The sequence below is a fragment of the Trichosurus vulpecula genome, chromosome 3 (genome assembly GCF_011100635.1).
Source record: "Trichosurus vulpecula isolate mTriVul1 chromosome 3, mTriVul1.pri, whole genome shotgun sequence".
Lineage (NCBI taxonomy): Eukaryota > Metazoa > Chordata > Mammalia > Diprotodontia > Phalangeridae > Trichosurus > Trichosurus vulpecula.
The window spans coordinates 202260522-202275139 of NC_050575.1; the positions used below are offsets into that span (position 1 = coordinate 202260522).

At 41.0% G+C, this 14618-nt stretch overlaps 1 protein-coding gene across 1 annotated transcript in view; it reads right to left on the reverse strand.

Annotated features, from left to right (window-relative positions):
- EYA2 (EYA transcriptional coactivator and phosphatase 2) overlaps positions 1–14618 on the reverse strand; it is a 246796-nt gene that overhangs the window by 64277 nt on the left and 167901 nt on the right. The window contains exons 8-9 of the mRNA XM_036752907.1: positions 8878–9023; positions 6654–6737 (exon numbers count right to left, since the gene is read on the reverse strand). Coding sequence (XP_036608802.1) covers positions 6654–6737; positions 8878–9023 — 230 coding nt within the window. The remainder of the gene's footprint in view (positions 1–6653; positions 6738–8877; positions 9024–14618) is intronic.

Genomic DNA, 14618 nt, shown 5'->3' on the forward strand with positions numbered 1-14618 from the left:
ACTGTAAAACAGGGATAATAATAGTACCTCACCTCCCAGGGTTGGCGTGAAGATGAAACGAGACAACAGTAAAGTGTTTAACATAGTGCCTAGTGCACAGTTGATGCTTAATAAATGGTTCCTTCCTTCCATCCTTCCATTGTCCAAAGTCACCGTGACAAGAACGCTGGGGTGGGGAGGTGGTGGAGAGAGACCCTGAGCCCCAGTTCTGTGGACTGAATCCTCAGCCAGGACAACAGGCTTCCAAAGATTCTTTCCAGAGTAAATAACCTGCCTCTTCACCTAAAGAGGATCCTGAAGAACAGGTTTTGAAAGTTGTCTGGCAGAGCATAGGATTTCGGTAGAGACCCAAGGAGGCTTGGCTTTCCCTGAGTATACACTAAGGCCCTCCTGCTGAGAGATGAGGGGAGAAGGTTAATTTCTTTTTATTTCCTGCCTCCAAGACCCTCCCACCCTCATCCCATGTATTTGTGATAATGAGGCTCCTCAAACTCATTAAGTATTAGGGGAGAAGTTTTGTTGATCTGCAAACTCAGCTAAGGAATGACTTTTTAACCACAGGAGTAGGGGGAAAAGCCCTTGGAAAATATATCTGTCCTAACAGGCCTTACTGGGGACTTAGCCTTCAATATCCTGCTTTAATCTCTGAATAGCTTAGCCAACGACTCACCATGTCCCTATAGGATGCCGGGCAGCAACAGACTCTTTGAAGGCAGTACCACTGGCATCTGATCATCTTTAGCATCTCAGACCCAGAGAGCGAGTGATAGACCCCAGATTTATCCTGACAGTTGATGTCAGTGAACACAAAAACTGACTTAATTGAGTCAAAGAAAAAGAAACTTTAAGGAAAACAACCTCTACTTTCTCTCCTTCCACTTTCCATCAATACACAGATATACAGGCTGAAATTGTCTCCTGGACTAATGTGCAGAATCAACTTGTAAGTCTTTTTCTTACTGAAATGACAGCCTGGCACTGGGTGTGTGACAGAATTGGGCTGAATTTGTGTTCATGAGCAAAGTCTTAGTAGAATAAGATGATGAAAGAAGTCAATGTTTGCAACTCTATCTGGATTCACTCTCCTCCACGCACCCCATGTCTAGTGATATTGGCCTCAAACAAGACATTGCATTTCCCAGATTCATTTCTTTTCACCATAACTGGAATGCTCTCCCTTCTCCTTCCTTTCTTCAAGACTCAGCTAAAACCCAACCTTCTGTAGGGAGTCTCTCTTGATCCCCCTTAACATTGGTGCCTTCCCTCTGGGATGACCTCCAATTCACCCTGTACACATCTTGTTTGAATATTGGTTTTTTTTTTCATGTTGTCTAGCTCATCAGATTGTGAACTCCATGAGGGCAGGGATTGTTTTTTGCCTCTTTGTATCTCCAGTGCTTGGCACAATGCCTGATGCATAATAAGTGCTAAATAAATGTTTGACAAATGAAATACTATAATACAAAGGCATCTTTTACAGATGAGAAAAACAATCAGAGATGAAGAGACTTCCAGGCGTGGAACAAAATGTTAAGAGTAGGAAGGCACCTTTTAAAGACCATCTAAGCCCCATCCCCTTCCTCTTAGAATAGAAAAAATATCCAAAGACCTAAAAAGGAGAAGTGATTTGGCAAGTTCAGACGGCTAGTGACAGGACCAGGACTAGAACCTGGATCTTCTGTCTTCCACTTTAGTTTTTTTTCCTGCTATGCTCCAGCTAGGAAGAGGATACTTTTTAGAAGATGTAGGAGAAGAAATGCTGAACAGTAGATGCTACATCTTGGTGGAATTTTTTTTCTTTTAATGGATAAACAGGACATCCTAAGATTTGTACATAGCACCAGAGAAGTGTCTTGATGGAGTGGCCCTTGCAGAAGTACTTAGGGTTATGGTCAGTACATCTATGATTGTGTTTGTGATATCTACACTGACCCCAGGAAGGAAGTTAGTCACCTGACAGAGCTATAGTATTGGACCCTTGTGAAGGCCTGGTGAAACCTAGGGACCTCTTCTCAGAATAATGGTTTTAAATCCATAAAAGAAAACATGTAGAATTACAAAGGAAACTATTTTAAAATAAAGTTGCAATAATTCCCCCCCATCAAGTTCATAGACCCTCTGAAATCTATCCACAGACCCTCAGGGGTCCTTGAATCCCACATTAAGTACCTCTGGGCTAGAGATGACAACAGTCTCTTCTCCACGAGCTTTTTTAAATTCCCAAAATTCTGTAGGGTTGTAGACTATTAGAGCTAAAAAGGAATTTATCAATCACGGACACAATTCTGACCTATATTCCCATTTTACATAGAGGGAAATCGAGGCCCAAGAGAGAAGTGACCTAAGTCATGCAGATGACAAGTAGCAAAACCAAGATTTATAACCCCTCTCCCCATACTCTGATTCTAAATCCAAAGCTTTTCTTATTTCTCTATGCTACCAATATATTCTGACTTACTTGTTGAACTGAATTTAAAAAAATTTTTATGAGACAGTGTGGTGTAGTAGAGAATGACTTAGAGTTGGGAGACTTCTTACTAGCTGTGGGGTCATGGGCAAGTCCCTTCCCCATTCTAAATGAGGATAACAATACTTGTACCTCATGGGGGTCTTTATGAGGAAAAGCATTTTGTACACTGTGTTATGGAAATATGAGTTTCTGTTTCCTTTCCCTAACTATCTGTAATCTCCAGAAGGTCAGGAACCATGTCCCATGCCATTGAATCTGGCAGAGTAGTAAAGGCATGCTTGTTGCTGTTCAGTCTTTTTAGCCGTGTCTGACTCGTCATGACCTCATTTGGGGTTGTCTTGGCAAAGGTACTGGAGTGCTTTGCCATTTCCTTCTCCAGATCATTTTACAGAGGAGGAAACTGAGGCAAACAGGGTTAAGTGACTTGCCCAGGGACACTTAGTTAATAAGTGTCCGAATCCAGATCTGAACTCATGAAGATGAATCTTCCTGATTCCAAGCCAAGTACTCTTTCCACTGTGCTATTTAGCTGCCTGTAATACATAGCAGGTACGTAAATCTTTCATTAGCTGACTGATGCTGACATGCATGGCCCCTTCTTCTACAGTGACCAGTGCTCAGAGAACCACAGAATGTCAGGAAGGACCTCAGAGATATATCATCTAGTTCCATTATGACAGAGAACTCTTAGCAAGTTCTTTCTAATACCTATCATGCCTCAATCCTGCTTCAATTTAAGACCATTCATCCCAAATTTTTAGGACACTTTTGTGTACCTAGTCACTTACAAAAAACATTTTGTAAATATTTACACCCCACAAGTAGAAATGAGAATATATGGAAATCTCAACCACAGAGAGGTTGGGTGATATGAAGGATAGAAAATTGGCCTTGGACTTGGGTAGACCTGGGTTCAAGTTCCACTTCTGACATATATTGGCTGTATGACCTGGGTAAGTCACTTATTTCTCAGTGTACCAGATAATTCACTAAGACTACTCAGAGAGAGAACATTGCAAAGCTGTACCAGTAGAGGGTGTTTTCTCACTGAGAGTTCCTTATCAGTGAGATCATAGGACTGAGTCATCCCCACAGCTTTCTGAACTCCCATCAGTGTCAACCACTAATCAGTAAACATTTATTAAGAACCTATCATACTCCAGGCACAAAAGACAGCCTCTACTGTCAAGGATCTTACAATCTAATGAACAACAGATTAAATCTCGCTGCAGTTGGAGGTAACCTGGGTATGGTCTAAAAGAACCTCAAAATGATCATACTGACATGGGATTAGGAGATTAAAATCCTAATCCCAGCTTTGCCACTTACTAGCTGGGTGGCCTTGGGTCAGTCCCTTCCCTAGGTCTCAGTTTCCTTCTCTGTAAAACTGGATGTTGTCTAATAGGTTCCCTCAGTCCCTAAAATTCTGTGATGCTATGAACTGATGTTCCTTCTAACAGCAGTGGATCTGGTGAATCAGAAACAGAATTCCAGGGCCATCCTGTCCACCCCCTTGGGCCGAAATTCTAGGGCCATCTTGTCTACCCCCTTGAGCTGAGCTGTCTTTGACACTAGGCTGCATCCTGGGCCATCAATAGTTATCTTGACTTTTGTCTCTCCACTGGACTTTGTGACTCTGGAAGAAAGTGGGAGGCTGACAATGGAACTCTGTCTCAATTAAATCCAATTCATGCACAGGAGGAGGAGGAGGAGGAGGAGGGCGGCAGCAGCAGCAAGTCCTAGACACCAGGCTACATGTAAGTGGAAGACAAACCCTTTATCCAGGTCTGTGTTTACATCTCAGAATCTGATATCTGAGATGACACAGACGCCTGGTGGTCAGTCATATACTCATGAAGCAATTATTTCAAGAATCTGTAGCAACCTCAGCAGTCAGGGTCACCAGCTGATCTCACTGACCATATCATACAAACAAGTGGGTGGACTGAGTAGTCAGAACTCAAGATTCCAAACAGATCATGAACTCACAGCCCAGGGATTTGGGAGATTCCCCAAGGGGAGATCCATGACCACAGAGTGTCAGAAATAGATTCACAAGCACTTTTGGCCAGGAGATCCACAAATGACCCCAAGGCCTACTCTCCATCTTGCAGAAAGCTAATGAGAGAGTGGAAAGGAGAGTCTCATAATGGGAAAGGGCCAAAGACGGATCCAAGAATATCTCAGAGTTCTCCCTCAAGGACTTGGTCCTTTTTGCAGTTCTTCATTATTTGCCACTTCAGCATGTATCTCCAATCAAACAGCAAGCACTGATTGCCCTTAAGGGGCTTACAATCCAGTTTGGGAGAAAAAGACATATACACAGAGAAAGATGACTAATGTTGCAAGGCAGCTGATGATTAATTGCCCAATGTGTTGTAAAGATAGGAGTTCAGAGGAGGGAGAGTTTGCTGTGGAGATGGCTTCATGGAGGAGGTGAGACCTAAGCCAGACTGCTCAGGGAAGACTCTGGGTGTCCAGAGCACATGGAGTAGAACTTACTATTTTTCTTTTCCCTGAGAATAGGGACTGTTTCATTTTTGTGGTTGTTGCACTAGTGCCTGACACACAGTAAGTGTTTAATAAAGACTTGATGATTAATTGATTCTCTTCATAAGAGTGACTAAATATTGGAGATGGGAGACCAGAATTCATTTAGTCTAAGCCTTTAATAAAGGAATGGAGGTGCATCTAGGTGGCATAATGAACAGAGGGCTGGCCCTGTAGTCAGGAGGACCTGAGTTCAAATCTGACCTCAGACACTTAGTAGCTGTGTGACCCTGGGCAAGACCCTTGCTTCAGTTTCCTCATCTGTAAAATGAGCTAGAGAAGGAAGTGGCAAACTACTCCAGTATCTTTGCCAAGAAAACCCCAAATTGGTCATGGAGAGTAAGACATAACTAATTGACTAAACAAGAAGAAGGGAATGGAGGTCCAGTGACTTGCCAAAGGTCACTCAGTGAGTTAGTGACAGAGTTAGGACCAGAAACTAGGCCTCCTGGCCCCTAGGTCCCAATGGTCTTTTCCATTAGGCTGTTTTCTACACTTGGCACATGGACTGTCCATCTGCTGCTGCAGAATGCTTCGAGTCCATTGTTTTCAGCCAAGTCAAATTCTCACCTGAGCAGACCACAGCTCAGAACTGAGTACTGGATTTCCAGGAGGCACTGCTAGACATATTAACAGAATTCCAACTCAGCAACAGATTTCTACACCACCAACACCATTTTTATATCCTTTACAACATAATGGCAGACAATAAATCTATCTTGCTAATTACACATCCAGCTTGTTAGGACCCTCGTAAAACATGTCCAGCTGCAAAAGCTATGAGATGATGTCAAATCATATTCCTGTTCTCTAAACAGACGCAGGATTATTTTCCAGTTTCTGATGAAGCCATGGTGCTCTAACCCATGTGTGGAAACAGCTGCCAAACAGGTCACCCACCTCTAATAAGACGATAACAGCATCGTCCTTCCCTCATTCCCTCCCTCCTGTAAAGAAGACAGATGTTTGTTCAGCCATTATTCAGTTTAAATAAAGTGTATGGGACTAAGTAAAAGAACCTGCCAGTGTAGGGTTTTTTAATAGCCAAATACATTTTGCATTATTAAACCTATTTCAATGTTTCTTCCATGATTCCCTGGGTATTCATTTTTTTTTGATGGTGCTCACCCAGATTTCTAATTAGATGTTTCTCCTGAATGAGTTATGGATAATGCATCTGTGAAACTGTTAGGATATTGGGCAGCCAACAATGCTTCCTTCTTCTTTCAAAGAAATATAGAAAGAAAAGGAAGCTCATTTGTCTGAGACTCTTTAGGTAAACAACAGACAACCAGAAAGTATGTTACATTATTTCAAGCTGGATAATCCCTTTTTTGGCTACAAAATTACCCTATTTCTCCTTGGAGAAAGCCAGTTAAAAGAGTAAGGGCTCTATGTCCTATAAGGCAAAAGTTAAATGACACACAAACTTTTAAAGAAAAGGGGATGGAGACAATAGGAATGCAAACTAATTTAATTTTCATATGTTCGAGGAAAATTCCAGAGGAGTTTTTAAGGCATTTGGTCTGATCAAACAGCATCTGTCTGAAAAGCTGCCATATTAACTGCCCCCACAGTTCTCAGTGCAATTTGGCTGGACAACAGTGTTGAAAAGGAAGCTGAATAGACTTACCTTTCCATATCGAGATGCAAAAGTTCCCGTGAGTAAGGAGTGAAAAATAATTATTGTCTCATCCAAGTCCCACACGAACACACGCTGTGATGAAAGAAATGAAGCAGATTGGCTCACCTCTTCATGTTTATAGAAATTAATTCTACTGGGTGGGGGGGGGTGGCGTCAGTAGAATAAGTTATTAAGTTACCAATAAGTAACAAAATATTTAAGGCACACAGATCATGTATCTAATCCCAAATACCCCACCTCAACACACATATACTTCAAAACATCAACAGGTCAGTGAGTCACAATGGCTAACCCTTAGTTCTCCAGGATATCCAACAAACCCCTGTACCTTCTGTTCTCCTGATACGTACAGAAAAGTTCGTAAGAGGAGGTACCCAATACAACAGTAAACCACCACAAAGAACTGTGGAAATGAGTCAGTCCTTCATACATTCAGAGATAAAGATGGCAGCTGTTCTAAACTTCCTGGAAATCAGGTGTTTTTTTTTTAAATTGATGTTTTGATATTTGCCATGTATGAAAAGCAAAGAACAATGTGGCACCTAGAGGGGGAAGAAGAAAAAGTCAGCACCTAGATTTTATAGGGTTAGGGCTTAGGCTGGAGCTAGAAGGGACCTTAGGGATTACCCAGTTAAATACCTTCATTTTGCAGATGAGAAAAGATGAAGCCTAAAGAGGGGGGGATGACTTGCTCAAGGGCATGCAGCAAGTTAGTGGCAGAATTAGAACTCAGAACCTAGGCTTCCTAGACTTTGAATTGGAAGGACCATAAATCTCCACTGATTTCTGGAGATAGAAGTAGTCAAGTTCAACACGATAGTAGTGTAAATTTTAAAATACTGGAAAAAAACCCCATCATCATCATTTTACATTTAGTATAAACTGAATTTACAGTATAGAGGAAAGAACATGAGACTTGGAGTCAGAGAATCTGGGTTTAAATCTGGAATTAGCTATTTCCTCACCTGTGTAATCTTCGACTAGTTACTTTCCACTTTTGGGCCTTAGTTCTCTCGTCAGTAAAATATAACAGCCAAACTAAGTGATCTATAAGATTTCTTCCAAATTTAATATTCTGTGTTTGTATTCATATTTTTCTCTCTCTCGAATCTCTTTCCTCCTGCATCTTTCCTTCCATTATGTAATTTCTTTCCTGAGAATTATTGTCATCATTTCTTTAAATCCTCTTTACCTTCAACAAACAGAATTAAACACTACCCATATCCATTCCTCTGTTCTGACTAAGGCTTTCAAAAGTTCCCCTTGGAAGTGGATCATTGCTTTGGGCTGCAGGGTTGATCAATACCATGTTATAATCTCTACTTTCTCGTTTTCCCCTCTCCTGACCAAAGAATCTGTTATCCCTCGCCCCTTGTCCCACAACGGTGGGGGTGCAGTAGGGGAGGGACTGCCAAACACAAATCTAGTGCTCTAAACTACCACTACATAATAATGTGATGGAATTTCATAGCATGAACTGAGGCTCAAGCAATATTGTTTGTTGAAACCAATAATAAAGGCCTATTTGAATGAGACATTAGTTATCCTTCACAAAAAGAAGTATAACTAGAACCTGGATTGATGGGTTTGCTAAACTGTTCTTTGTAATTGTGGACATTAGCTGGCATCTGTCTTTAGCTATCATTATCTCCCTTTCCCACATGACATCATCCTTCATATTTAAAACTGACATTTCTGATAGCATTGCTATCCAAATATGCTACATGCTAGAAAAGACCAGTGTATGGCTAATAATCCCTGAGATATTTTATGTATACAAGACTACATCTCAGAACTCTCTACTCCAGTCTCCTTCATTTAGGCGTGTGAATATTTAAGCCATCCAGGCCAGAGACTTGTCTATTTTCTTCCTGAACATCTCCAGTTTAAGAGATAATAACAATCTTCATTGCTTATTCTTGTGTTTTATCTCTAACAATTAAGAAGCTCTTCCTTTTGTCCAACTGAAATCTCTCCCTTCTTTATCATAAATTCTTTTTCTTTTCATTAAGTCCTTCATGCTTGTTGAGAACTATTATTTATTCTCTCTTGTTGCCAACCTTCACATGCCTGAAAATGGTCATCAATTCACCCATTTTCCTATTTGGACGATGGACAGAACCTAGGTCTATGAGTGCCATAAAATAATGTAGTCCACTAGCAATGTCTCTTGATTGAATTCACCAATTCAGAGAGAGCTGTCTCGTGTTACCTCAATCTCACTGTCCACTGTAGGAGAGGGGTCATTACTTCGTTTTGATCGGCCACGAAGCTTCCCATCAGAGCCCCGATGTTGCCTGTCTGTCTCTCCATCCTTTGCTGGTGTTGGAGGTCCATTATGCGTGCTGTACTCCAGTACTGCAAGAAGGGAGAGGTCAATCGAGTCAGGAGCTTAGCCATTAATTTTAGCTCACAGAATCGCTTACATGAAGAGTATCACCTATGAAGAAATGCCCTTGGGAAGCTAGGAACATCTCCCCAAAAACTGAATACCATAAAACCTTCCCAAAATGTCTCCTCTTTCCCATTGCCACTGGCTTACCCCAAACTGAATATCTATGTCTCTCTAGACTTTGTTGGAAAGAATGCTAGATTTAGAGTCAAAGGTTTGAGGTTGGAATCTCAGTTCTACTACTTACTCCCTGTGTGACCTTGGGCAAGCTCTTAATATTTCTTTCTGGGCTTTATTTATAAAATGAGGAGGCTGAAAGCTTGATGATCCCTATGGTCCCTTCTAGTAATAAACCTTAGGATATTTGATCCGAGTTAGTTTGGTCACACAGAGTTGAATGGAAGAACATTATTACATCTTTGCGACTAAAGTTTCCGGTCCCCCATATATCTATATTGTTTCATTTTACTTTTACATATAATTACTTAATAGGGACAAGGATACTAATAACGACCAGGTCTGTGACTTTGTTGTTATATATATGGAACTTCCAAGAGGGAAATCTTCCTCTCCTGATGGAGGTGGCACTTTCTCTGCAACTGAGAGTCTTGGAGAGCTGTCTAGACCACTAAGAGGTTAAATGACCTGTTCAGGGTCACACAGGTAGCATCTGAACCTGGATCCTCCAGGCTTCAAGTCCTGCTTTTTAGTTATCAAAACATCATATCATCTTTTTTTTGAATCATTATTTATCTATTTAATATTTTTAGTTTTCAGCATTAATTTTCACAAGAGTTTGAATTACAAATTTTCTCCCCATTTCTGCCCTCCCCCCACTCCAAGATGGCATATATTCTGATTGCCCCATTCCCCAGTCAGCCTTCCCTTCTGTCACCCCACTTCCCCCATCCCCCTTTCCCTTACTTTCCTCATTGCATGCAAAAACTGTTTTTTTTTTTTAACATTTTCTTTTAAAACTTTGAGTTCCAAATTTTCTCTCCTCTTCCTTCCCCACCCACCCTCCCTAAGAAGGCAAGCAATTCAACATAGGCCACATGTGTATCACTATGCAAAACTCTTCCACAATACTCATGTTGTGAAAGATAACTATATTTTGCTCTTTCCTATCCTATCCCCCTTTATCTAATTTTCTCCCTTGACCCTGTCCCTTTTCAAAAGTGTTTGCTTTTGATTACTTCCTCCCCCTATCTGTCTTCCCTTCTATCACCCCCCCCCCCCCACCTTTTTATCTCCTTCCTCCTCTTTCCTGTGGGGTAAGATACCCAATTGAGTGTGTATGGTATTTCCTCCTCAGGTCAAATTCGATGAAAGCAAGATTCACTCATTCCCCCTCACCTGCCCCTCTTCCCTCCCAACAGAACTGCTTTTTCTTGTCACTTTTATGTGAGGTAATTTACCCCATTCTATCTCTCCCTTTATCCTTCTCCCAATACATTCCTCTCTCATCCCTTAATTTGATTTGATTTTTTTAGAGATCATCCCTTCATATTCAACTCACTCTGTGCCCTCTGTCTATATATATATATATATAAATATATATCTATATATATATACACACACATATATATACACACACACACACATATACATACATACATATATATACACACATATACATACATATATACATACACACACTATACGTGCATATTCCCTTCAGCTACCCTAATACTGAGGTCTCATGAATCATACACATCATCTTTCCATGTAGGAATGTAAACAAAACAGTTCAACTTTAGTAAGTCCCTTGTGATTTCTTTTTCTTGTTTACCTTTTCATGCTTCTCTTGATTCTTGTGTTTGAAAGTCAAATTTTCTCTTCAGCGCTGGTCTTTTCACTGAGAAAGCTTGAAAGTCCTCTATTTTATTGAAAATCCACATTTTGCCTTGGAGCATGATACTCAGTTTTGCTGGGTAGGTGATTCTTGGTTTGACCTCTGGAATATCATATTCCAAGCCCTTTGATCCCTTAATGTAGAAGCTTCTAGATCTTGTATTATTCTGATTGTGTTTCTACAATACTCAAATTGATTTTTTCTGGCTGCTTGCAGTATTTTCTCCTTGATCTGGGAGCTCTGGAATTTGGAGACAATATTCCTAGGAATTTTCTTTTTAGGATCTTTTTGAGGAGGCTGTCGGTGGATTCTTTCAATTTCTATTTTGCCCTGTGGCTCTAGAATATCAGGGCAGTTCTCCTTGATAATTTCTTGAAAGATGATATCTAGGCTCTTTTTTTGATCATGGCTTTCAGGTAGTCCAATAATTTTTAAATTCTCTCTCCTGGATCTATTTTCCAGGTCAGTGGTTTTTCCAATGAGATATTTCACATTGTCGTCCACTTTTTCATTCCTTTGGTTCTGTTTTATAATATCTTGATTTCTCATAAAGTCACTAACTTCCACTTGCTCCACTCTAATTTTTAAGGTAGTATTTTCTTCAGTGGTCTTTTGGACCTCCTTTTCCATTTGGCTAATTCTGCCTTTCAAGGCATTCTTCTCCTCACTGGCTTTTTGGAGCTCTTTTACTATTTGAGTTAGTCTATTTTTTAAGGTGTTTTCTTCAGTATTCTTTTTGGTCTCCTTTAGTAAGTCATTGACTTGTTTTTCATGGTTTTCTCGCATCATTCTCATTTCTCTTCCCAATTTTTCCTCTACTTCTCTAACTTGCTTTTCCAAATCCTTCTTGAGCTCTTCCATGGCCTGAGCCCAATTCATATTTTTCTTGGAGGCTTTTGGTGTAGGCTCTTGCACTTCGTTGAATTATTCTGGCTGTATGTTTTGGTCTTCTTTGTCACCAAAGAAAGATTCCTAATTCTGAGTCTGAATCTGAGTCCATTTTTGCTGCCTGGCCATCTTCCCAGCCAACTACTTGACCCTTGAGTTTTTTGTTGGGGTTATGACTGCTTGTAGAGTAGAGAGTACTTTGCTCCAAGCTTGAGAGGATGTGCTGTTGTTTTCAGAGCTATTTCTACACAGCAAATTCTGCCACACCAGCGCTCCTCCTCCCCCAAGAACTGCCAACCCTGACCTTACTCAGCTCTTAAGCAGGCTCTGCACTCCTGCTCTGATCTGCCACTTAATTCCTCCCACCAGGTGGGCCTGGGGCTGGAAGCAACTGCAACTGCAGCTGTAGTTCTGTAGCTGTAGCCACTTTTGCTGCCCCCCTGGGGGTGGCCGAACCTTGAACTGCTATCACTCTGTCCCTGAAGCTTTTCCCACTAACCTTCTCTGTTGTCTTTGGTGTTTGTGGGTTGAGAAGTCTGGTAACTGCCACAGCTCACTGATTCAGGGTGCTAGGGCCTGTTCTGCCTGGCTCTCGGTCTGGTTGGTCAGGGTGCAGCCCACGCTGGGCTCTGCTCCCCTCTGCTCCCAGCTCCGTGGGATAGACCTTACCCAGCGACCATCCAGGCTGTCCTGGGCTGCAGCCCTGCTTCCCTCTGCTATTTTGCGGGTTCTGCAGTTCTAGAATTTGTTCAGAGACATTTTTATAGGTGTTTGGAGGGTCCTGGGGGAGAGCCCTAGGCAAGTTTCTGCTTTCCAGCTGCCATCTTGGCTCCACCACACATCATATCTTCTTAATTGAATTAAGGGAAAGAACATATTTCAACACTTGGTCCAATGATTTGCTGAGAATGGGAATGGGGAAACCATGTATTCATGGAGTTGTTGCCGGTAGAGATGTAACAGTAGGCAAAAGAGAAAGAAAAAACTCTTTAAGAAGAGAGTTTAGGGTTTGGCTGTGCAGAAGTTATGCCCTGCCTCAAAAGGTTGTTTCTTTACTTAAGCCCCTACTATGTGAAGACCCTTGTGTTGGGTGTAAGGAGTAAGGTGTAAGGATTGTTTCTTTTTACATACATACATACATACATACATACATACATACATACATACACCCAATACATTTCTATTGTATTCATTTAAAATGATTTATTTTTAGCGTTAATTTTTTTAAAAATTGAGTTACAAATTATTTTCCTCCCTTCATCCCCTCCCCCACATATTGAGAAGGCAAGCAATATGATACCCATTACACATGTGAAGTCATGAAAAACATTGCCATATTAGCCCATGTTTCAAAAAAAAGCAAGGAAAATAAAAAGAAAGTGAAAAAAGTATGTTTTAATTTGTATTCAGAGTTCATCAGTTCTCTCTTTGGAGGTAGACAGCATTTTTTTTTTTATGAGTCCTGTGGAATTGCCACGGCTCCTTTAATTGACCAGAGTAGCTAAGTATAAAGATTGTTACATTAGACCTTGCTTATAATCTAATGGGCAGCAGTGGGAGTGTCTAACATGTTAAGTACCTAACATTTGCCAGGCAATTGTGCTAGGCATAGAGAGACAGAAATGAAGGAATCCCTGCCCTCAAAGAGCTTATAGTTTACTAGAAGAGGAGCCCTTAATCTTGAAAGAGGGGTTCTTTAACTTGAAGTCTATGGCCTCCTTCTCAGAAAAATACTTTCAAACAATTCAAGAAAATGCAAATTTTAGTTAGAGGTTCGTGAAAATAAAGATGTATTTTTCCCCCCAACCAAGTTTGCAGATTCCTTGAAATCTATCCACTGACCCAAGTTACAACACCTCTACCAGGGAGACATAAACATAGAAGAAAGACAAGGCAATCTGAGGCAGGAAAGAGCATAACTCCTAGGGGATGAAGGGGAAACAGGAAAAACTTTACAGAATAGGTGGTACCTTAGCTGGGCCTTGAAGGAAGATGAAGATTCTAAGAGGCAGAAGTGAGAAGGGAAAGCATTTCCAGCATGGGAGATAGTTTATGCAAATGGGAGAGGGAATGTTGAGTTCATGGAACAGCCCACTAGGCCAGTGTGGCTAGAACATGAAAGAGAGTAATATAAATTCATTCTAGAAAGCCAGATTTTAGAGTATTTTTAAGCCAGTGATTGGTTTGTAATTTATGCCAGAGGCAATAGGGAGCCACAGAAAGTTTTTGTGAACAGGGGAGGGACATGGTCAGATTTTTTTTTTTTAAAGGAAGATTATTTTAGCATATGTGTGGAGGATAGATTGAGAATGGGGAAGCCTGGAAGTAGAGATACCAATTAGGAAACTATTGCAATAGTTCAGGTGAGAGGTAATGAGGGCCTGAAACAAGGCCATGCAAGTAAAAGGGGAGGTATATGAGCCATTTTAAGCTTTATCCAGGGCTTCCCTGTATCTGTCCCACTGCCACACCCTTAAGACTTCTTGGTTTTTCTATTTACCCACTTGCTGACTTTATGTGTTGTCTCTCCTACTTAAGAGTGTGAGCTCCTTGAGAGCAGGGGCTGTTGAGCGTCTTCATTTTGTGGCCCTAGCATTCATTTGTTCGTTTCATTTATTCTTTCATTCTTACCACCTGTAATCTTTCAGTCATACGGCTTGAATTAACTTCTCAAGAAGTTCCTTCCTGAAATTTTTCTTTCATCTGCCTAAGTTCTGAACAGCACTTTAAATTTCTTAGCCTGACATGTCCAACTAAGGTTGTGGAGGGCTAATTTGTTAGCCCTCCACAACCTTGTATCAGTCCACTTTCCAGACTT